The following is a 24,398-nucleotide window of genomic DNA, read 5'->3' on the forward strand; positions in this document are numbered from 1 at the left end:
CGGCGGCGGTGACTTGCCGCCGTTTTGCAATCGACTTGCTTTCCTTCTGTTGACAGTTGTATAATTTTGTTTTTTCGTTTTATTTCATCAATAAATATCACAATCGTTTCAATAATTGTGAAATAAATATAAATAATTTGAATAAGTTGCATATTTTAAAACTAAAAAATGAATCCTCCAATGAATTCCGTAAATCCGCCAGATCAAAGGCCCCAACATCCATTGGTAAGATAAGTCAAAGAACAAATGAATGAGGATGATATTTATATTTTTAGAATAAGACTTGTACCGGCCGGTAAAGTTATGTCTCGGAATCGCCTGCTAAGAATTGGACTTGTGTAGGTACCGGCAGAAGTCTTGTATAATTGATCTTTCTCTACGACAAAACAAGAACTTAAGACATCGTGTGGACAGTTGCAGGAAAATACCTACCCTTTAGAATGATAATTTCAGATTTTATGCATTTTAAAGGCATAGTTGATTTTTTTAATGGATATTTGAGCATTTTCTTTCGAGTTGAGCCTTTAATGGCCTAAAAGATGCCATCGAAAATTGGAATCTAGCGAAGTCCCACGCACCAACCAGCCTTTGGATAAGCGGTTTATCAGGTTGTTAAATTTTTTTCGAGTACGATCTTTCACGTTTTTTCTTATATTATTTATAACTCAACGTTTTAATGGTTTCTGAAGGACTATAACCTTATCGCTATATATAAAGGTCAGCTAAGTTACTTCGTCGAATCTTCATAGTCCCCTAGCAGTTGAGGGCTAAAGCAGACCCATAGACACCGAGTTGCCAATAAGAGTCTTCATAGACTGACTGAGTTACTAGGACCCATGGTAGAAGAATATAGGTAGACGCATCAAAACAGCTGCTGGGACTATGAACTGTCAAATCAGTTTTAGAATTGAAAATTTTGAATGAAAAATTATTTAAATTTGTAAAAATTGTTGAAAAACGCGCATGACGTCGCATAAGAAAAAATCTACTTATATTTGAAAAAACATTTAAATTATTTTGACATATCAATGCTCCCAAGCGTTGATGCATCTACCTGTATTTTTCTGCCATGCTAGGACCGCTAAATAGATCTGGTCATAGCGTGAATCTGAGTTACCAACAGTTATTTTTATAGCTTACATCAATTTTAATCATGCCCTTTCAGGCCAATTATCAATTTACATCGGATGAGCTGCGAGTATTTCGCGAATGCAATACGGAATCATTCTTTCAACGCTCCCTTCCTTTGGGTACAACATTTGGTGTTGCTGCATTTTTGGGTGTCAAACAAGGTTTTCTTGCCGTAAGTCGTGGCCAATTTAAAAGCCTCTTTTAATTCAATTAATTAATTTGAATTATTACTTTTCTAGCCCAACATACGCTATGGACCTGTACCTAAAGTAATTTTGGGTGTCATCGTTGGCTATTTTCTGGGCAAATTTAGTTATCAACAGAAATGTGCCGAAAAGATTATGGCCTTGCCCAATTCTAGGTTGGCAGAAATTCTAAGGCAACGCCAAAGTCAACGCGGTGGTTCGGGTTTCTTAAATCCTGATCAGAGTATTGGCATGGGCATGACATTGGGCCAATTTAGCCCCAACAGCAGTGATGTTTACAGTGATGAACATTTGCATCCTGATGCCAGGGGCAATGCTCTTAATTTGGACACTGAATCAAGGCCACAGTTTGCCGGGCTTGATGATATCTATCGGCCAAGTTTGGATAGTAAGTTAAGGGTTTGTTTCTGTAACGAAGTAGATGCGAAAAACATGACCCAAAATTTTAAAAGATCAAAAAATTAAAGTAAAGTCGAAAGAAACACAAAGTTTTTACTCTAAACTGAATTTGAACGGTGTTTTTCCTTCGCACACTTATACAGAGACAGTTTTTAAGAAATTATTTCGGAAGAAAATAATATTTCAATTAATTTGTAATTTAATTTCCAGCTCCTTCCACCACCCATGTGGACCCGGATATCCCATTGGAGCCCGTTAAGCCTGGTATGACCTATGATGAACTACGTAAACGTAATCGAGAGGACTTCATGAAGAAACAACAAAATCCCTATTCTCAACCATTGCCACCAGAGGCCCCAGTTGTTATGCGAGCAACACCCCAAAGACCCCCAACCGCAGCTGATGACAGAAACACAAGAAATATGCAAACCAATAAATATGGAGATGCCTGGTCGGAATAGATTCACCAGGGAGACAAACAAAATTTCTTAAATTTTCTGCGAAATGAAAAAAGTGCTTTAAATGTTTTTGTTATGCTTTTATTTAAATAACAAGTATAAAAGTATTAAAAAAGAGAAACTTTGAAAACAGAATTACAGAAGCCCGGCTTCTCAAAATAAATGTGATGTATTAATTACTTCTTTGCTAAATATGATGAAACGACCAGTACTGAAACTGATTACAATTTACCAACTTCATAGAGATAGGCACCCAAAAGTTTGGTCTAAAGGAGGAAAAGAAAAAAGATTTAAAAATTGATTAAAGTGTTATAAAAATAAAACACTTACTCCCTCAATGTAATTAAATATGTCAATCTTTTCATTCTGCGAATGGGCACCATCATCACAGGCTCCCACTGGCACAAGAATGACATTCTTGCCGGTGGCCTCTTGCAAGGTCAAGGTAACGGGAATAGAACCACCCTCGCGTGTCATATCAGGATCCACCTTGAAAACGTGTCTAATGGCAGTCTTGGCAGCTTCATAGTGTGGATGATTGGGATCTTCAGTCCATGGCTTGCCAGCCGAAACCAAAGAAACTTTCATTTTATTTGGTGATCCACGTTCAGCCCATTTGTCGTTCAAATATTTGGTTACACATTCGGTAATGTGTTCGGGATCTTGATTGGGTACCAAACGAATGGAGAATTTACCAATTACCTTGGCGGGGATGACAGTCTTTGCACCAGGCTCATAGAAGGCACCTTCAATGCCGTGTATCGACAGGGATGGATAACGCCATCTGGCCATAAGCAAGCGGGTTTTGTCTTCATTGTGTGGTAGTTTGGTGGTGCCAACATCGTTCCTATTAAAATATCAAAAATATAAATATTAGTCCGTAAAAAGTTGGGGGAAAAGATCCAATTTTATGCGAAATCATACATTTCGATATATTACATATTCATATCAGATTTCTGGTTAAGAAAAATATTCAGATATAGAAAAGTTGTAAAGAATCACCCACTTGTTTCGCAAGTTATGACAGATATAAGTATTGGAAATTGTGAACCTTTTTGGGTGAGCTACCAGAAGGGGTATATATCATCTTCACAACAGCAAAAATAATTTCGCTTTTTTTGAGTGTTTTGTTTTTCAAACATTTTGAACGCTATGCGGGGGAGGTACTAGAAAAAATGTTCCGATCTCTACCATCTTTATAACAGATCTTTCGTTTACGGAAATATTGATATGTGCTAAGTCTGAATGGAATCGGATGTTAATTTCGTGTTGTATGAGCTTCATGAATATTCAAAATTTTGACCCTTTGTGGGGAGGTACCAGAAGGAGTGGACCGATATATCCCATCTTCATACCAGACCTTGGGCTAATACAAATATTGTGATATGTGTAATTTGAAGAGAACCCGCTGCTTATTTCGGATTTTATGATCGTTTTGGTTAATCAAGACTTTAACATTTATAGAGGAGGTGCCAGAAGAAATGGTCCGATCTCTATCATCTTTATAAAAGATCTTGTGTTGATAAAAATATTGAGATGTGCCAAATCTGAATAGAATCGGATGTCAATTTGGTGTTTTATGAGCTTCATGAATGTTCAAAATATTGACCCCTTGTGGGGGAGGTACTAGAAGCAGTGTACGGGTATATTATATCTTCTCAGCAGATATTGCGTTAGTAGAAACAATGGGATGTGTGAAACATGTAGAGAACCGGATGCTGATTTCTGATTTTATGATCGTTTTGATTATTTAAAACTTTGACCCTTTGTGGGGGAGGTACCAGAAGGAATTGTCCGATCTCTATCATCTTCATAACAGATTTTTTGTTGATAGAAATATTGAGATGTGCCTAGTCTGAATGGAATCGGATGTTGATTTGGTTTTTTATGAGCTTCATGAATTTTCAACATTTTGACCCTTTAGGGGGGAGGTACGAGAAGAAATGAACCGATATATTCCATATTCACGCCAGACCTTCGGTTAAAAAAAATATTGTGATGATTGTCATGTTTTGAATTATTTTCTTTGAAAATATTGACATTTTTTGGGGAGGTAACAGAAGGATTGGACCGATATTGCCCATCTCCGAACTCGATCTAGGTTTGACAATAATATTACGATGCACCATATTTGTATCAAATCGGATACTCCCTTCGAGATTTATCGTTCGCATCAGCCACGCAGAATCTTTCATCGCCCCCTTTTTCTTACGGTGTACCCTCTATGACCCACTGTCTCGAAAAACAACTAAAGACATGAATTGCCTTCAAGATAAAGAAATACATTTCTTTTTCTCTTTTGCTTTTGGGAATTCTTAAATTCTAATCTATCGAGCAATATCAGACGTTATCTTACTTGTAATCTTCAACTTCGTAATCAATATTTTGATAGATTTCATTTTCGTTATGCAGCAAGGGAGCAATCTAAAAAAAGACCAAATAAATATATATTGACACACATAAATAACTTAAATCCACACAAGTGGTAATCTTTGCCAACAACTTACGTCTCTTTCAATACCGGGAATTTGGATCTTGGTGTCCTTATCAACCAATGTGCTTAGCAACCAGCATAAATCAGGCATGGCCTCGTGAACGGTACCGCCAAATACGCCGCTGTGTAAATCTTTGCGGGCACATTCCACCTCCACGGTATAGTAGGCCAAACCACGCAGGCCATAGGTGAGGCAGGGACGTTTCTTGCCCAACCAATAGTTATCGGAAATGCACACAAAATCGGTGTTGGCAAGGAAATCATTTTTACGTGCCATCAATAGATCATCCAAATTTTCACTGCCACTCTCTTCCATGCCCTCGAAAACGAATTTCAGATTGACCGGCAATTCGATGCCAAGTTTTTGGAAAGCTTCAACGGCATGAATCCAGCATAGGACGGGTCCCTTGTCATCGGAAGCACCACGGCCAAATAGTTTGCCATCAATTTCGGTCAATTCAAAGGGTTCGGTATTCCAACCGTCTTCTTTGAGGGCGGGCTGTACATCTAAATGGCCATAGACTAGAACGGTTTTCTTTTTGGGATCTTTACCCAAATCGGCTAGAATAACATTGGGCAGAGGTATCTTTTTGCCACCGACCAAAGTTTGTTGACCAATGTCGGCCAATTCAATTTCAGCACCCAAAGCCTTCAGTTTATCAGCAGTCCATTCGACCATACGTTGGATTTCACCGCGTTTGTCGGGCCATGCGGAAACGGATTGTATGGCAACGGCAGTTTTAAGGACATCAATGTATTTGGCTTTGTTTTCTTCGACGAAGCTGGAAAAAAGGAAAACAAAAGAAAGCGAAAATTAAAAAAATGTATTTGGTGAAATTTTTGCAATGTTTTAGTTATTTGTGATATGACCGAAGGTAGCAACAAAAACATTTTTAAGGAAATATATATTGATTCCGTTTGTTCACTTTACATAGCTTTTTAAGAGAATAAAAATATCTTTCCTCTCTCAAAAATATGTTGCTGCACAATTTCTGCAGGACAAGTAACCAGGCTCTTCTTTTATTAAATGGTTTTCTGTACAAATGCCTAAGTCCAAAAATGTCCAATTTTCAGAAAAGTAAAAAACATTGTTGGAACTTTTTCAAGAAACCATCACAGAATTATATCCTCCACCACGTAAGATTATATTAAGTTTGTGACAACCATTCGTAACTCATCCTCAAAGTCTAGAATGTTTGGCTTAGCCATTTGTTTGATCACTCTATTAAAGGTAAGCCAGTGATTTATTTATTCATTAGGAGTTATTGAGAATATGTCTTTTATGTTTGGTGTAGCATAACATATAGCCACCCAGCTAGACTTCCATTTTGTTTCTTACTCATTTTAATTGCTTCTGTTCAAGTGGTGGCGTTAACGGTCTCAAATTAATGTAGAATACAATCCACTATGAACAACTTAATAACACGATATTTGAAACCGAAGACGATGTGAATAAAAGATATTGAATTGCAATAAAAAAAAGAATCTCTTTGTTGTTATGACAAATTGGAAGCTAATGACTCACAAGTGTAATACAAATCAGTTTATTTTAAAGAGAGTGGGTGCATCTTGTTGACACTGAATATTGGAGGAAATTTTCATTCAAGGAGTGGATTTTTTAAAATATTTTTTAAGGTCTTTCGGCGCCAGAAAACTTGTTTTTTTTTTAAATATATGTTTTAAAGATCAGTCAGATCTGCAAAAATAGCATTTTTTAACTTTTTAAAAATATTTTCCAAGTTCCATAAAAAGCCACAAAATGTGGATTTTTCAAAAATATTTTTTCAAGGTCCATCAGAGCCACAGAACGCGTTTTTTTCGAAAATAAATTTTCAATATCCGTCAGAGCAACGTGGATTTTTTTAAATATCATCACCATCAGAGCCACTAGAAATGGATTTAAAAAAATATATATTTTCAAAGCCCACCGGAGCTACAAAACGTGACTTTTTTTAAATTTTCCAAAAAAAAAAAATGTCCAAGTCAATTTGAGCCACAAACCCTGGATTTGTTTAAATTTTTGTCCAGGTCCATCAGAACGTCTACCATTTTATGGATGATATATTAAGTTTATTACTCTGTAACTCTTCAAAAAAAAAAAAGGAATTCAACAGCCACAAATCTTGGATTTTTTAAAAATATTTTTTTAAGTTCCTCAGAGCCGCAGAATGAGAATTTTTTAAATTTTTAATTATATTTTTCAAGGTCCATCAAAGCCACAAAATGCGTTTTTTTTTTTCAAAAATATTTTTTCATGGTCCATCAGAGCCACAAAATGTTTTTTTTTTTTTTTTCGAAAATATATTTTCGACATCCGTCCGTCTTTATGTTATTTTTTTTAAATATGTTAAAAATAATTTCTATGTCCATCAGAGGCATTAAAAGTGAATTTAAAAAATCATCGCCACAAATTTTTTCAAGGTTCATCTGAGCCACAAACCCTTGATTTTAATTTTTTAAAGGTCCATCGAGCCTCTGCATCATTAGCATGAGATTCTACGAATATAAACCTGCGTCTTTTAGTTTTTTTACATCAAGTCGAGAATATGATGTCAGGTAAAATGACCCCCGCCACAGTTTATTGTCATTTGAGCTCTTTTTGTGGCATTTTCCATCACTTTGGCCAAAATATTCGCGAATAGTCATCACATTCTTGCCGGTTTTGTCTGTAATAACTGAAAGAGTCTGAGGCTTGTTGACATAAGCCCGCGGCTTCAAAAAGCCCCATAAAAGAAGTTTGAAGCCGTCAAATCAAGCGATCTAATTGGCCACTGCAAATCGCCAAACGGGAGATTTTGATTTTTCATGATTTTTTTTTGATGAAAAATCATCATCTTCTTGGTGGTGATTAAGGATGGCTTGAGCATATGTTAGACCTGATTGGCGGTCAGCAGCTAACAGCTGATGCACTATCTGGTCTTCAAATCTTGTACCAAAATTCGCTATAACTGTAATCGACTGATACCCATTTACGTGGCACGTCGTCTGGTCGATGTCGACGGCGCTTCTATGGCTACAGCAGTAATATTCCCTGCAGATCGAATACTCCGGGGTCTGCCACGCCCGACAGCATCTTCTGTTGAACCAGTCTCTTCGATGTGAATGGCTAAACGGCAGTGTTTCACCAGTAGGCGTTGGACGGCCACGAAATCTGCGACAAAATTCACGTTATACCAAAGTCAGCGACCGATTATTGGTCAAATAAATAGTCACCAATGTTCTGGAACAGTGTAGCGTAACATTGTTTATTAACGTGTATATCGCATGTAGTAAAAATGTCAAAACAGAACTGACATTAGGGGCCAATCGTAAAATATATAGCATTTTCTGGTAGGAAAATTACTTTTGCGCCCTCCTTGTATGTCGATTTAGCCATGGTCGTCAATATGTCTGTGAAAATCACTCTAGTTTACGAAAGAAGTAAAGTAGGTGGACAAAATTTTACTCAAATTCATTTTAGGGTCACAGAATAGGCGTTATTGAAAATTGAAAACATCTCAAAATTGGTATTTGGAGTTTACAATAGGCACAGCCTTCTCTACCAGATAAGTTGCCAAACAAGTCTAGGTTTTCGTAACTATACCACAAGATTCTTTCGATATTTTAATAATTTTAAAGATTTTTCAGCAATTTTTTTTGAAATTTTGCAAGTTCCAAATGGTGGAGGATGTTAAATGTCCGACCCGGCCTAAACTATTTTACAGTTTTACTTGTTCAATTTATTTATTTTAGTTTTAATCCAAATTTCTAAATTTTTTGTTGGCTAATTTTTCACAAGAAGAACTTTTTTTAAATACTCTTTTGTTATTTTTTCCAATTTTCAATTTTTATCCCCTGCAAGTGCTACTCCGAAAATTAGTTACTTTTTCCATTGATCACACAATTACAAAAAAAAATGACCGTTTAAAAACTGCATAGGTCACATGTGCAGTGGGAAAGTGCCACCAACCATATATATATTTCACCACACCCATCGTACACTATCTACATAAAACAAAAAAAAAAAACGGCTAAAGATTGAGAGAAATTTATGGTTTGACGTATAAATTATTGATAAGTACAATAACATGTTATTAAACATATGTTGTTATGGAGGCCAATATACGCTGTGGTTTCCGATAACCAAACTAAACGATGGGTGTTTTTGGGTTGTCCAGCAAATGGTCATAACTTCTCCTATAACTCTAAATGACTTAAAGATTTATATATGACGGGAATATGTATAGCCATAAAACATTTGAAGGAAAATATATAACAATTTCGAAAGGAAAAAAATCAAAAAATTTAGTCTAGCATCGTGTCTTTGTAATAAAAAAAAAAAGAAACAAGTTAACAATAAACACGCCAAGTCATTATCATTATAACATTTTTTCGGATTTATCAAGGGACAATAAAGTTGTTTTTTTATAAATAACTACAGAGCAACATACTTGTATATGAATAAAAATAAAAAAAGAGATAAAGTATCAAATCTGTTTTCTGGAATTCATAAAAGGCAGAGGAGGAATAAAAAATTTCCACTCATTGGAAGTAAATACTTTTCAACTGTTTTGGATGGCTTTGTCATGTTTCAAATTTGACTGGTTTTTAATTTTTTTTTTTTTTTTGGTTTTTAAATATTTTTTTTTTATATATCATTATTTTTTGTTAATAAAACTATTCTCTTTTAAATGAAGTCAATGCCTTTGTTAAATCAAAGAAATCAAACATTTACAAAAAATAACTTGAAATGAGGAGTTTCTCATTCACTATCGTGTCGTCATACAAAGGCAGGTCCTACTTTATACAGAAAACAAATTACTCTCTTATCACCCAAGTGCAGAACAGACACATTCCGTAATTAGTAATACCATGGAGTGAAATAATTGAAAACTATTGGATATTACCATTAATGAGCTTTTTGTTTATCAGCTCTGAATGATAGGATTGAAATATATTGCAAAACTCCAGCTAAAAGTCTAATCTGAATATTATAGTGCGTTCAGGTGGTAAAGGACCTCAAATAAATCTTCATAAGGAAGGTTAACCCTTCCCCATTTCATAAGGGACTATTAATTGTTACAAGTTTTGTAGGAGAGGTACTTGATACAAATATTAGGGTACGCAAAGTTGGAGCAAAATAGGGTTATATTTTCTCTTTATGTGCAGTAAATTACTTTTCTTAAAAAATGTTGACATTTTGTGTGAGAGTGGACAAATATTACTCACCTCCGAACTCGACCTAAGTCTTACAATAATATTGCGATGTACCAAATTTGGATCAAATCGGATACTCCCTTCTAGAGTTATCGTACGCACCAGCCAGCCAGACAGACGGACGGACGGACATCGCTAGATCGATTCCAAATGTTCTGAAACGGATTTGGTCCAAAAACACCTATGGTCTAAAACCATTATTTCGATGAGGCACGTTTTGGCTGTATCAAATGATATATACCATCTGAGGGCATTATTAGAAACATAAACTGACTAAACGGGGAAAGAAATAACAATAATTCCTCTTCTTCTCGAATTACTATACGGTCAGAAGGAAAATTAATCTAGGGAATTAAAGTCGAATTTAACAACAAGACAATTGTACAAAGGCAACTTAAGTTCAAAGGCTAATTCAATTTAATTGACATTCAACAATGGCACACTTTCGATATTAATTTTAATTTTCAACGATTATTATAAATTATTATAAAATACGTTAAGCGTACAAAATTGTATTAAAATATTTTCTAGTTTTTAATAATACCTTTACTTTTACAAATGGTGTTAATTAAAACAAGTAAAAAAACATTAAGTTCGGCCGGGCCAAACTTTTAATACCCTCCACCTTAGGGTAAAAGAAACATTAGAAGAAATGTGGCAAAAACCATTCAAATGCCGATTATGGGGAGGTACCGTTATATGGGGGCTATACCAAAACGTGGACCTATAATTACAATGTTTCGCCACCGGAGCTGGAACCCATTATGACCCACAAATACCAATTTTTAGACAAATCAGTGAAAAAATGTGGCAAAAACCATCAAAATACCGAATATCGGGAGGTACCGTTATATGGGGGCTATATCAAATCATGGACCCATGCATGCAATGTTTCGCCACCGAAGCTGGAACCAATTATGACCAACAAATACCAATTTTCGAACAAATCCCTGAAAAAATGTGGCAAAAATCATCAAATTACCGAATATCGGGAGGTACCGTTATATGGGGGCTATACCAAAACGTGGACCTATAATTACAATGTTTCGCCACCGGAGCTGGAACCCATTATGACCTACAAATACCAATTTTAAGACAAATCCGTGAAAAAATGTGGCATAAATCATCAAAATACCGAATATCGGGAGGTACCGTTATATGGGGACTATACCAGAACGTGGACCGATATATCTCATTTTCAATACCAACCATCCTAGACACAATGCAAATAGCTCTGCTAAATTTTGGAGCTCTACGTCAAATAATGTGGGCTGTATCGTGATTTCAACAGACAGACAGACAGACGGACATCGTTAAATCGACTTAGAATTTTATGCTGATTATGAATATACATACTTTATGGGGTCTAAAACGAATATTTAGGGATGTTACAAACGGAATGACAAAGATAATATACCCTCCTTTCCAAGGTGGAGGGTATAAAAATAATAGAATGCAAACAAGATAGGTATCTGGGAGTAATCAAATTTGTTTTCCAATGTAGATACCCAAGTATAATCAATTTAGGTTTAACGATTTAGATTTTCAATTTCAAAAACTAAGAAAAGAACATATTTGCTGCATTTATTTGTTTTTTAATTGCTGTGATTAATGTTCTCCAAGAACAACAAAGAGTGGGGAAATGCCCTTTATTTCTTAATTTCTTGCGATTTCCTGATAAAATATAAAAATAATTTGGTAATGATAAAATATAAAAATATTTAGTAAAAACTCTACAATTAAACTATTTTTTTTCTTGGTGGACGGACCCGAGATCCCAGATTTTTGACTCGAAAGTCCGGATTCAAGACATGGAAAAGGTATTAGCACAAATTCTAGCATTTTGGAAAGGTAAGAGTATCAGCTATAATTTGGCATTAATTTTGTTGATCCCCAAAATGGGCCCTTTTTCGACTTTTTGGGTGTTTTTATAAAAAAAATCCGGTTCCAAATATTCAATAATTTGACTATAACATCCGAACCGCTTTAGAAAATCACTTTGTGACCACTTGTTGGATAGGTATTTTCATAAGCTATTAAACGGTGCCTATAGGAAAATCTGTAACCAACTTCAGACATCCAAGCCACTCGTCCGACAGCTTTTAAAATTATTCCAGTGACAGCTCATTATATTGTTTACAAGCGTACAAAAGCATTTTGGTGAGAATTTTTCAGAAAAAAATTATTCGTGATGGATTTCCAGAGTGATAGTGTGATTTCATTATATTTGGCTGGAAAACCACAAATGGCTATCGTTAGAGGACTCCAGCATTCAAATGTGAGTAAATCTTTTGTGTCTCGTACCATCGCTCGTTACCGTGATACTGGTAGCGTAGCCCGACGTCAAGGAAGTGGACGGAAGAAAATAGCAACATCAGCAGAAATGGTCGAAAAGTAAAGAAGTGGCAAATATTGAAAAATGATCTCGGGGTAAAGCGATTTAAATTCCAAAAAGTGAAAGAACTTACACCGCAGCAGAAAGAAAATAGACTCAAAATAAAGAGTTGCTTCGCTTGTCCGAAAGTGGCGAACTCCGATGAGAAAACATCAGTTGCCCAGCAGTTTGTAAAAAAAATGATCGTGTTAACTTGTCAAAGAGGTCAGCTGAAAATGTGCTTCGGTTGGCCACCAGAACTTAAGCGCCGGCCATGGTGGTGGTAAGGGCTGCCATAACAGCCGATGGTTGCTCTCCTCTCCTATTAATCGACCGTGGCATCAGAATAAATGCCGAATATTATAGCGAAAATATTCTGGAGGGTGTAGGAACCTTGGGCACGCAAACATTTTGGCCGCACTCAGCACGCGCCACCCAAGAATAATTACAAAATGAGGTTCCTCGCTTCATTTTCAGCGCACAATGGCCACCACAATCTCCGGATACCTATCCGTTGGACTATTGTGTCGGGAGTATTTTGGAAAGCAAGGTTGGCACTAAAAAAATACCAAAGTATCGATCACCTCAAGCAAGCGCTTCGCTGAGAATGGGCCAAAATACCGCAGAGCAATTTTCGGGCAGCGTATGACGGTTTCATTGGCCGTTTGAAGGCCATAATTCGTGCCAAAAGTGACCAGTTCAAATCTAAACTTATTCTAAAAGTTGATGCTTTTTCCGACATTTTTTGCTTTCATTCAATAAAATTAAAAAAAAAGTGTAAAAGTTATGGTGTTTGATTTTGTTAGAGTTTTTTTTTCATCCCACCCTTAGACTTACACATTCTGTGGAACTCCTTAAAATATTTCTTTCCCTTTCTTTAAGAAAATATTCTGGTTTTTCTCCATTGACAGGCACCTCCATTGACAGGCATTACCCATCATTCTTTGTAACAAATTCTCCTAGAAAGAATTAAATTACTTTGCGTGGTGTAATAATCTATATTTCTTATATCACTTTCTGATAATTATATTCCAAATTGCTCATATTTGAAAATAAATTTTAATAATGTTGCTGTTTTATCAGATCTTACATCCTCCTCGAACTGAAGAACTACAATTTAACTCCTCACATATAGGGGACTTATACTTGAGCTCAATAGCTTGAATCTGCCTTTTGTAAGGCAAACCTACGCCTTTTCCATAACTATTCTGTTTTCCACCATCAAATGACAATCATTGTTTCCCCTCCCTACCATTCTCATACGATCTCCTGATATGGTGGCGGCAATTCTGAAAACAAAGTACTATTATAGTCATAATAAATATACATTTTTTAATCTTTTGTTTAGGGAAACAACCGCAACAAATATAACAAGCAAATTGCTGCACACAAAGGCCTTTGTATAGCATACAGTCATGAGTAGTCAGTTAGCTAGTCCGGTAACCAATTGCAATCATTTCTAATTTCTCCAATGCAAACGTTTTTTCTTCTTCTTCTTTCTTTGCCTTTGCTCGCATGAAATTCACACACAACAAACAATCAGACCAGACATCGCGCACAGCTTAGTTTGTTCAGTTGTATTGTTGTTTTTGCGGCTTCTTTTTTTGGGTAAAAGTTAATTTCTTTTCTGGCGATGCATGGTTTTGCTGTTCAGCGTGTATTTTTTTTTTGCATGGAGGCAGGCAAGAGCAGCGACATGCATGAGTAACATTCCAATCGGTGGCAATGATACAGACACACAAATCACAAATGTTTAAAAAATCCAATAAGAAAACAAAATCAATCAATAATTATTTTGCTCATCTTCCACTTCAAACAATAATAAGAAGTTACAGATAATGCACTTCTCCGCTTACCTGAATAACTGGTTCAAAACACCGGGAAGTTCAGACATATTGTATTATTGTTTCTTTTATTTCTTTGCACTTTTTAGAAATTCTGTGTTATTTTTTTCGCTTTCTTCTTAATAAACACCTTATCGTACTTATATCGATGTATCACAACAACAATCAATTAGGAACGACAAATGAAAAAATACCGGCAAAATTTTGCGCTGTCTGCTCACACACTCCGCGAATATTTTTTTGTAAATGTCAGTGAGAGAGGCGAGCATCGCAGTTTAAATACTCGCGATTGGGTTGTCTTGGGGAAGTCTCCGAAGAGATAAGGAAAAACACAATTGAAACGTTGGCGATAAACGGGATTCGTCCGGCGGGATATTGACAAACATTTTTGAATGAGTTTGATCTTTTTGGTAAATTGACTTATTCGAGGGGAAAAGAGAGATAGCATGACATTACAATTTATTCTGATTTTTATTCCAGGCCGTGTTTACATTTACACATACATCAAATAGATCATAATACGTTTACCGTTCATTTACAAAAGCTAACATATTTGTAGAGCGATTTTATAATTCATTGTTTTGATTGCAGACAAAAATAGGAATAAATGAAAATTTTTATGATTTCGGAAATTAACGAAATCTATTGACAAGGCAGCGACCAAAATCAAGTAGCCGCTAAGTCCGTCCGCGTAGCAATAGTGCTGTGAAGTTATATTTATAATTTATATTCATAATTTTGCATTTTTTTTTTGCAAAAGAATAATGGCCTGTTCCTGAACTGCAAGTTTTATTTTTTTTACTAAGATAACAAATTGGTTCTTTTTAAGATATCGAGAAAAATTACAAAAATAGTAGATATTTGCATGATCTTAGCTATTTTCGAGACGCCTACGTCACATAAGCAAATTATAAGATTTGGAAAAACATTTGGTTTGTTCCAAATTTGTTCCAAGACAGCAAGAATACAAACGTTTTTACAATAAAGAATTTTCTCGAACAAAAATTATTACACGCAGGGCCATGACAGAAGAATTTCTCTTCAAAAATAAGTAGATTTTTACAGATTTTCCTATACGACGCCCATCGGTGGTTGTTATGATATGAATGAACTGTCAAACTGATTTTGGAATTGAAAATGTTGAATGAAAAATTATTGTAATTTGTAAAAATTGTTGAGAAATGTATGTTATAACAATTAACGATTTGCATCGTATAAGAAAATATATAAAAATTTATTTGTTTTTGACAAAACATTTTTAAAATTTTGACACATCAATGAATCGAAACAGCTGCTGGGACAATGAACTGTCAAAACAATTTTGCAATTGAAAATGTTGAATGAAAATTTATTTACATTTGTAAAAAATGTTGAAAATTCCGAATTATAATAACCTCCGAACGACGTCGTACAAGAAAACATATAAAAATCTACTTAAATTAGAATAAACATTTAAACATTATCAATATCAATGTTCCCAAGCGTTGATGCATCTACCTGTATTTTTCTGCCATGGCAGTTCCGTTTCTTCAATGTAAACGTGACCTTAAACATCAACATCATATCTTCTTCATCGTTCGCTTTCTCTGTATAATACATTCACCTTAAATTGATATCACATGACGGCGTCAATATTGAAACCCATGCCACCAACACGCATTGGCAAACGGCGTCAGCTATGTCAACGTGCGCCACCATTATCTCGATTGCACTGAGATATTTTCTTAAATATATTTTTGCTGTGGTTGAGAAGTAGTCGAGAGTTTATTGTAAACAGTGCAAATTAGGTAATTTTTTTTGTGAAGCTGTAAAATTCCAAGAGAAAATACAATAAGAATTTTAATGCCACTATAAGAAATATAGGTGAAAACTTGCCGCATTGTAATAAGCGAATGCTGTATGTAAATGTAAAACAAACGAAAAGAAGTGCATTCTGCGTGTGGAAACCATTAAATCTCGGACAAAACGAAAAAAAACCTTGATCAATTCCATTTTACACCAACACGACGAATGAAACAATCCGATCAACGCCTCTTAATAAAGTGAAGTGAAATAAATTTAATGCAAAAAAAACTAAAAAATAATTAAAATCAAAGGTGTCGTATGTGAATAAATAATGAACTCATCAAACAAAATTGGATATAAAATTTGTTTATAATTTTTTTTTGTGTGTCATCTTTGGTGTGTTTGTATGTGCGTGCTCTTTCGCCGAAAAACCATAATTTTTGTTGTTTTTGGTGGTTCTTGTTAAACAAAAAGAATGTAAAATGATAGAGCAATAAAACAACAACAACAGAAGAAAACAACAAAATAATAGAACAAGTCTAAGAAAAACATAGAAAACAAACCAATCCAAGAGAAAAACGATGCATAAGAATGTCTTCTTTTAGTTGTTGTGAAAAAAAGAGTGGTGGAAAATATTTGAAGCATAACTTAATTAAATCGTAATTTCTTTTCTTTTTCTTCTGTGTCTCATTTCATGGTGAAGTTAGTGAGATTTTGTGCGGTTTATTCGGCTTCTTTGGCAAAAGCAACATAGAAAACGGCAGCCAGCCAACCCATAGCGCCGCTAGTAAATTCAGCAAAGAAATCAAAACGTTGTGTTTGTTGTTATTATTGTTGCTAAACTAACGTTGACGTCAACGCAAACGTCGTCTTCATTATTACCGTCGTCGTGATTATCGTGTAATAGTCCAACCCAACCGACAAACGTAAAGCCAACATTTGTGACGGTCCCCAACCAAATAGTCAGCCGGCCTGCCAACACAATTTTACCACTTTGTTTTTTTTTTCTCTTCTACACAAACAACACCAAATCAAACAGCAAAACAATTTTTGCTGATTGCACTTGCTCCCCTTGGTCACTCCCCAATTCGCGTCTTGTGTTCTTTGCAAAAACAAAAAAGGTATGTAGTGAAGAAATAGTAGATGATAAAATGCTAATGTTGTTGTTGCAGTTTTTGTCATGTTCTTATTGCCTTGTACGTGTGTGTTTATAGTTTTGTTGCTTTATTTACTTATTATATCTACTTGTCATATTTTGTTGTAATGTTTTCTTGAAACAACTCTTTTTTGTCTTCTAATACTTACCTATGTGTAATTGTGTATGTTTATCATTTGTTCGTTGTTTTTTGTTCACTGCTTGCTGCTCTCTTTCTTGTGTTTCCATTTTCATTTGTTTGTTGTTGGTCTTGTTCTATTTTGAATAGAACAAAAAAACTCTTTCTGTACAGTTATTTCTGAACTTCCAAACGGCGAACACACAAATACCACTGTTATGTAGCAATAATAGACAACGGTGCGGAACGTCTAGTCTCGTATAGCGCGGCGGTATTATTATGTTACAAAAGAGCAGTCGAGGTCCGGTACTTTTAGATCTCCATTAAATAAAAAAAAAACTCACACAAAAGCCAACCACATACCTTTTGAAAAAAAAAAGAAACGAAAACAAAAAGAGATTACCTTGTCTGTGTTTCCTGCTTCTCACAGCACAGGTTAAGTAAGAGCATATTGTTGCCGTTTACCTTATAAGAGGAGTCAGCCAGCCAGTCAACTTCATAAAATAATAAAAAGGGGTAAAAAGAAGTAAGAAAATTAAAAATGAAAAGAAATTTTGTAAATTGTCAATTGTTGATATGTCGCCGAGCTGCTGCTGCTGTCACTGTCCACGGTGAGCAGAGATGCTGGGCCGCTGTCATCCAATGTAATTGTCATAATCGTCAATGTTTATTTTTCTTATTGTACTGTTACCCACCTATTGGAAATTGTCATAAGAGGGACAGATATGTATAATTTCGTGTAAAGCGCATTTCGCGTAAAAAGTGATGGAAAAGCGCATAAATGTAATATAGTATTGCTCTTTAGAATTCCGAAATTTAGAAAAAAAAGACATAAATCGTTTTTATTATAAAAAAGGGTAGAAGATTTTTCTTCTGGAGGTTTTATAAACGAAATTTATTAACAATTGTGTTTGCAAAGCAATTTTTTCATGAATTTTTCTTTCAAAATCTAATTTCCTTCTTACAAAAAATATTGACCATATTGGTCCATATTAAGGTATAGCCCCACATATATAGATATTTTCGATATTTTGAGGGTATTGACAACAAATTTCAAATAAGTATAGAAAACTGCATTTTTGGACCCCGCAAAGTATATATATTCTAGATCAGCATATGGTTTTATGGCTATTTAGCCATGACAGTCCGTCTGTGAAAGTCACTCAAGCTTTCGAACGGAATGAAGTAGGTAAACAAATTATTGGTGTTGAAAATGTGTAATATTGGGTTTTGGCATTGTACGAATATAACAGGTTTAAAGTATTTTCGATGTTTTAGTCCAAATTTTAAGCCGAATTTTCTGTAAATTCACAGTTTGTGTTCCCTTTAAAAAGGGAAATTCCTTACGGATAACTGGACATATAGTTTTGGTTAGACCACATATATTTTCAGATATTCGATATTTGGATGATTGTGTCGTACTTTTCCCTGAAATGGTATTTAGAGTTCGTAATGCATGCCTCATTCTATGACTGAAAATTGCCTATTTAGGACCACATCTTTGTATAGCCCTCCTTTTAACGGTACCTTCATATAGTTAATATTCCGTATTTTTCCTATTTTAGATACATTTTTCGACTGAATTATTTCATTATTTGGAATTTGCAATAAGCTTTATGTGGCGTATAATTGGCTATTTAGTCGCAGTCGCCATATAACATTACCACTCATTCGTTACTTTGAAACATTTTGAGGCATTTGTTAACAACGTTTTTTGAAAATGTAGTGAAGTGTATTAAATGTTCGGCCTGCCGAACTTGTCTGCTCTTTTAGTTTTTTTTTTTAATATTTTCCCAAAAAGTTAAACAAAAAGAAAAGTCGGACAAGAAGACTATTTTTGAACTTAGTAGTTAATATTGCACTATTTTGATGTGATTCAATTCACAATTATGTCTTTTGAATATAATTCCGGCTTATGAACCGTGACAATACAAGGGCTGACTGTATATTATCAAATTCATTTTATTTACAAGTTATCTACGCTTTTTAAGCTCAGAGTTGGCGGCATCACTTATGTGGATGCCGTTTTAGTGTTATTTTTAGTTCCTGAAACCTAAATTTAATTATCTTAATCATTTACCTTTAAATTTAATCTGACGCGTTTTTTTACTTCCACGTTGACATCACTCATTCTCAATTTCTCTTCAAATTGGCGGCCACCGTTGTCAATTACATGTCAGTCATCGACTCTTGCCAAATAAAATAAATGCATGGAGAAGGAGAGCGAAAACATACTGCAATAACAACAACAAAGCCTGCAATGAAAACGAAAATGAAACGAAACACAAAGTCCAAGGTTGCAGCAGTTGTTGGCTTTATTTGCATCAAATGGAAAAAATAAATAAGAATTTTTTGGTTTATCGATTTATTGACTAAAGGCGAGATGAAGTTTATATAGAATTCGCTACACGTACACATGTGTTTTCCCTAATTTAAATGATGATGATGATTACTCACTCACTCAGTCAGTCATCAGCTCTCGTGTTTATTTCTCGATTCTCTGCCCCGTTGCCTGCCGGTTGGTCGTGCTATTTTTCTTTAATATTTCTAGTACCTATATATTTTTAGCCTACCAAAAAAAAAAAAACAGCAGACTAAAACTCAAAGATTCTTCATCGTCACTTGATGGCATGATGTTTCAGTTTTCGTTGTTTTTTTTTTTTTTGTTCTTGTTACTTCCTCTGTGTAATGAGGAGCCAGCCAGCAGCAGTCCAACCATACATCAATTTTTGTTTTGTTCTTCCCTGACGCCTTGTGTGTGTGTGTATTTATGCACGATGTGAATGCCTGCCTGGCTTGCCTTTGTGTGTTTCTATAATTGGTACATTTTTACAACAAAAATAGGGAAAAGACTTACATTTCCCATCTTTTTTTCCACCGTCATCGCCATCGCCATCGCCATCTTCATCATCATTATTATGTTAATGTGCTGCCTGCCTGATTGTCATTTGTTGTGGATGCCTATATTCCGCTCTGTTTTGTTTATTTTCTGTCACTGAATTTTGTTTTATAAATTTTGTTGCATGCGTGCCAGCCTTACTGGCTGATACCCTGCCTTTGCATATGTGCCACAAGTCATGTAGTTATTTGAATATCCATGTGGCAGGCACTACTGTGTGTGTTTATGCGTTTAGTGACAATTACTAGCGATTGTATTGTTGTTTTCTTTTGTCATCCCCCCAAAATAAATATGACTTGGAGCTGTTTGTGTTTTAAAAGCAAAAAAAAAATACTATTTTTAATAAGACTTACGGCCTACCAACTGCCTCCAACGCCCCAACTGCCGTCATCGCCACTGTCATACGCACCATCATCATCATTGTAATATATTTTATGCTATTCTCTTCATTGCTCATCTTTTCCGTTTTATCTGCATTCTTTTTGTTTTTGTTCTTGTCTGTGTTGTAAATCCCCAAAAGCCCAGCCCCAATCGGAAAATGTAATAAAGATAGAAGTGGATAAAACATTGCTGCATGCATGTCGCCAGCCAACCAGCCAGCCATTCAGTCAGCTAGGCAGCTGCCACACACTCACACCACATACCCACGACAACGACGTCATTCTAATTTTATCAAGTAGCCAAGTACCCATTGATGTTTGTTGTCTATTTATTATGTTTCTTTTAATTTGCAATGTCAAACATTTGGCACTCCACACAATGCTGTTCTATTCAAATGGAAATCTTTTCACAATGGAAAGAAGGATGAATGTTTTTCATTGAATTTGATATTCATTGATGAAATTGTGGGTGGGTGGAAATTGTTGTGAATGGAAGGTGGTGGAGGTTGTGTACAAATTTGGGTGATAAATGGAAGAGACTTTAGGGGACTTAAGAGGTTGTTTGAAGGGGTTGTCTACAGAGAAAATGTCAGAAGGCAGTTCTGAAGGTTTACTGTTTACAATGGCTACGTACCTTAAGGGACAGGATACGTTTTAAGGAATCTCTATCCTGAGACATAGCAAAGGGCCACTGAACCTGGGCCAGCCGATGTGGCTATTCTCTGTCTTTTTTATACCCTCAGTCATGTGACTACAAATGGTATATATAATTTGATAGGACAAAAATGTGATTCATCGAAATAACGTTTTTTTAATCCCAGGTTACTTTGTTTGAAGTATTCAATCGAACTTGGAGATGAACAATAAAATTTGGAAAAAAAATTTACCGGAAGAAAAAGAAAGCATTCATCCGATTTTGTGCTGGCTTTGCAAATCTTTTTATTTGCATGAGTGGTAGGTCAGGTGTGAAAATGGAAAATATCGGCCCACTCCTTGTAGTACCTCTCCCTCAAAGGGCCAAATTTTGGAAATATCTTAACTCTTTTAAGAAGTGAAATAATAGTCAGGGGGTCTTAAAATTTTCAATATTTCTTTCAACACAAGACCTAGTGTGAGAATGTGACATATCGGCCACACCTTCTGGTACCTCCCCTGAAACAATGAAAACAACCATAAAATGTGAAATAAGGATCCAATTCTTTTAAAATTTCACAGATTCCAATATTTTATCTAACACAATATCTGAGGTGAAAATGGGATATGGTGTACCCCTTCCTCTGGTACCTCCCCACAATTGGGTCTATATTTTTAATAATTAAAACCTTCTTAATATGCGAAATAAACATCCGATTCTTTGCAAACTTCACACATTCGAATACTTTAACCAACGCAGGATCTACTGCAAAAATGGGAAATATCGGCCCACGCTTTTTGGTGTTTTCCCCACAAAGGGGTCAAAATTTGGAATAACCATAACGCTTATAACAGGCGAATTAACCATCTGATTCCCTTCAAATTTCAAACATTCCAATATTTCTATCGACACAAGATCTGGTGTGAAGATGGGAAATATCGTCGCATCTTTCTGGTACCTCCCCACAAAGAGGTCAAAATTCTGAATATTTATAACCTTTACAATGTGCGAAATACGCATCCGCTTCTTTTAAAACTTCACACATTCCAATATTTTTATTAACACAATATCTGGTGTGAAGATGGGATATATCGTTCCACTCCTTTCGGTATCTCCCCCACAAAGGGGTCAAAATTTTGAAAAATCAAAACGCTCATACGGTGGGTAATATGGATGCGAATCTTTCCAAACGTCGCGTTTTCCAATACTTTAACCAAACCAGGATTTGGTGTGAAGATGTAATATATCGGCCCTGTCCTTCCGGTACCTCCCCCACAAGAAGGTCAACATTTTGAATAATCAACACACTCATATAATGCGAAATACGCATCCGATTCTTTTCAAACTTCGCGATTGCCAATACTTCAACCAACGAAAGATCTGGTGTGAAGATGGGAGATATCGGCCCTCTCTTTCTGGTACCTCCCCCACAAAGGGGTCAAAATTTTGAATATTTATAACTATTATAATATGCGAAGTAAGCATCCGAACCTTTTCAAATTTCATACTTTAAAATATTTCAACCAACACTCGATCTGGTGTGAAAACGCGATATATCGTCCAACTCCTATTGGCACCTCCCCCACAAAGGGGTCAAAGTTTTGAAAAATTATATCGCTCATAAAATGCGAAACAAGCATCCGATTCTTTTCAAACTCCGCTCTTATCAATACTTCAACCAATGCAATATCTGGTGTGAAGATGGAATATATCGGCCCTGCCCATCTGGTATCCCCCCACAGAGGGGTCAAAATTTTGAATATTTATGATCTTTAAAATATGCGAAGTAAACATCCGATTCTTTTCAAACCTCACACAAATGGCGTAAAGATGAGAAATTTTGACCCACTCCTTCTGGTACCTTCCCACAAAGTGGTCAAAATTTTGAAAATACAAAACGCTCATAAAACCCATAATAAGCATGCGATTCTTTTCAAACTTCACACATTCCGATTTTTCTATGAAGACCAGATCGGGCCTGAAGATGGATTATATCGTACCACTTTTTATGGTAACTCCTTTTTTCGATATTTTGGAAATTTGAACCATTTTTTTCTCGAAATATTTCACCTCAATGGCCCTATAAGGCCTGGAATTTCCCTAAAGTTGGTATCATAGTTACAGCCTTTTTTGTTGATGTTGTCTCAATTCCATAATAATCAGAAATTTAATACAACAACAACCTCCTCAGCCTATTATAAACTAATTCATTCACCATTTTGACCATCATTGGTTTAGCCAAATATGACAGCTGGGCTGGTGTTAATATAATATTGGACAACAATATACAGAAGAAGAAGAAGAAATGCGCGACCATTGCGGTCTGAGCCGGTCACCAAACATATGGTCACACATGGCCATATTAATATTAACTTGAAAACTTTTGAGCCGCTATATGGGAGTTTAATCGACGACGACCAGCTACCTTTGCAGGCATTTGTAACGGCATGTGGTGTTGCTGTAAGCCATTTATGTCGGAACGAACAATTCATTAGAAATATTAGCCGGTTTTGTTTTGAACTCTGAAACTTTCTCACAGTAGTGGCAATAACAGAAAACACATAAGAGATATGCAGTTACATTAAGAAATTTCAAATTAAAATTTAAAAACAAAAAAAAAAAAAAAAAAATCAAAAGACATTTGTAGCTACAAAAATAATTTGTGGACAAGTTTATTTGTTCTTTTTGTTTTATTTTCTGATTATTTTTTTTTTTTTCAAATCAACACCCGTAGACAAAAACTGGACTTGTTTCAATTCATTTCAAAGCTTTTAACTTGTCACTTAATAAACCCCCACCGCATGGCTAAATTTTGTCACTTAGTCACTTAGCCAGCCAGCCAGCAAGTCGATCGTCAACGACAATAACAAAAAGTCCACACTCTCCGAGCTAAGTCAGTATCGTTTTGACTATCGAACGCGGCAGCGTGTATCATAAACTCAAAGGGAACAACAATTACCAATGCAAAGTATTTCCGCTTATCTACGTATTGTTTTAATAAATTCATTTGACAATATGCAAAAATATTATTAAGTTATTGTTAATTATAAAGCAAAAAACAAAAAGAAAAAAAAAAAAAGACGCAAAACCACCACCGAAAACGTCATTCATTTGACAAATAAGTCGCGACGCATTCAAGTTTTCCTTCAATATATGGCCGAGTCGTAGTCGTCCGTCGTAGTATTCCAAAAGACAATTATTATAATTATGACCTTAAAGACCGAACCGCAGCTAATCGAACACTTGCGTATAACTGTTGTGATTCACACCCTCGTTCATAAACGGCAAGAGAACTCAATTAAAGCTTGGAATTAATCCAACGCT

The 24,398-nt window shown here is 35.4% G+C and overlaps 3 protein-coding genes across 6 annotated transcripts in view; 2 read left to right on the forward strand and 1 right to left on the reverse strand.

Moving 5' to 3' along the window:
* Window positions 1-31: 31 nt before the first annotated feature.
* On the forward strand, window positions 32-2,357 carry LOC101900886 (OCIA domain-containing protein 1). The gene is made up of 4 exons (XM_005177090.4): window positions 32-225; window positions 1,166-1,303; window positions 1,371-1,725; window positions 1,947-2,357. Exons 1-4 carry the CDS (start codon window positions 169-171, stop codon window positions 2,195-2,197), a joined length of 801 nt encoding a protein of 266 aa, XP_005177147.1. The 5' UTR covers window positions 32-168; the 3' UTR covers window positions 2,198-2,357.
* On the reverse strand, window positions 2,254-14,367 carry LOC101898638 (cytosolic non-specific dipeptidase). The gene is made up of 5 exons (XM_005177076.4): window positions 14,115-14,367; window positions 4,702-5,470; window positions 4,551-4,618; window positions 2,525-3,041; window positions 2,254-2,460 (listed from the first exon to the last, which is right to left on the reverse strand). Exons 1-5 carry the CDS (start codon window positions 14,150-14,152, stop codon window positions 2,416-2,418), a joined length of 1,437 nt encoding a protein of 478 aa, XP_005177133.1. The 5' UTR covers window positions 14,153-14,367; the 3' UTR covers window positions 2,254-2,415.
* Window positions 14,368-15,773: 1,406 nt separating this feature from the next.
* Window positions 15,774-24,398, forward strand: part of LOC101898811 (uncharacterized membrane protein DDB_G0293934) — a 39,209-nt gene continuing 30,584 nt past the window's right edge. Inside the window, exons 1-2 of one of the 4 annotated variants that reach the window (XM_005177077.4) lie at window positions 15,774-15,889; window positions 16,591-17,008. Coding sequence is in view for 2 of the 4 variants with exons in the window: in XM_059130771.1 (XP_058986754.1) it covers window positions 17,703-17,805 (103 nt within the window). In the remaining 2 variants the exon portion in view is untranslated. Of the gene's footprint in view, window positions 15,890-16,590; window positions 17,009-17,686; window positions 17,806-23,781; window positions 24,043-24,398 lie in introns of those variants that run through there. The other 3 variants (XM_059130772.1, XM_059130771.1, XM_005177080.4) reach the window with 3 other exon arrangements.

This window comes from Musca domestica, unplaced genomic scaffold (genome assembly GCF_030504385.1).
Source record: "Musca domestica strain aabys unplaced genomic scaffold, Musca_domestica.polishedcontigs.V.1.1 8, whole genome shotgun sequence".
NCBI classification, from domain to species: Eukaryota; Metazoa; Arthropoda; class Insecta; order Diptera; family Muscidae; genus Musca; species Musca domestica.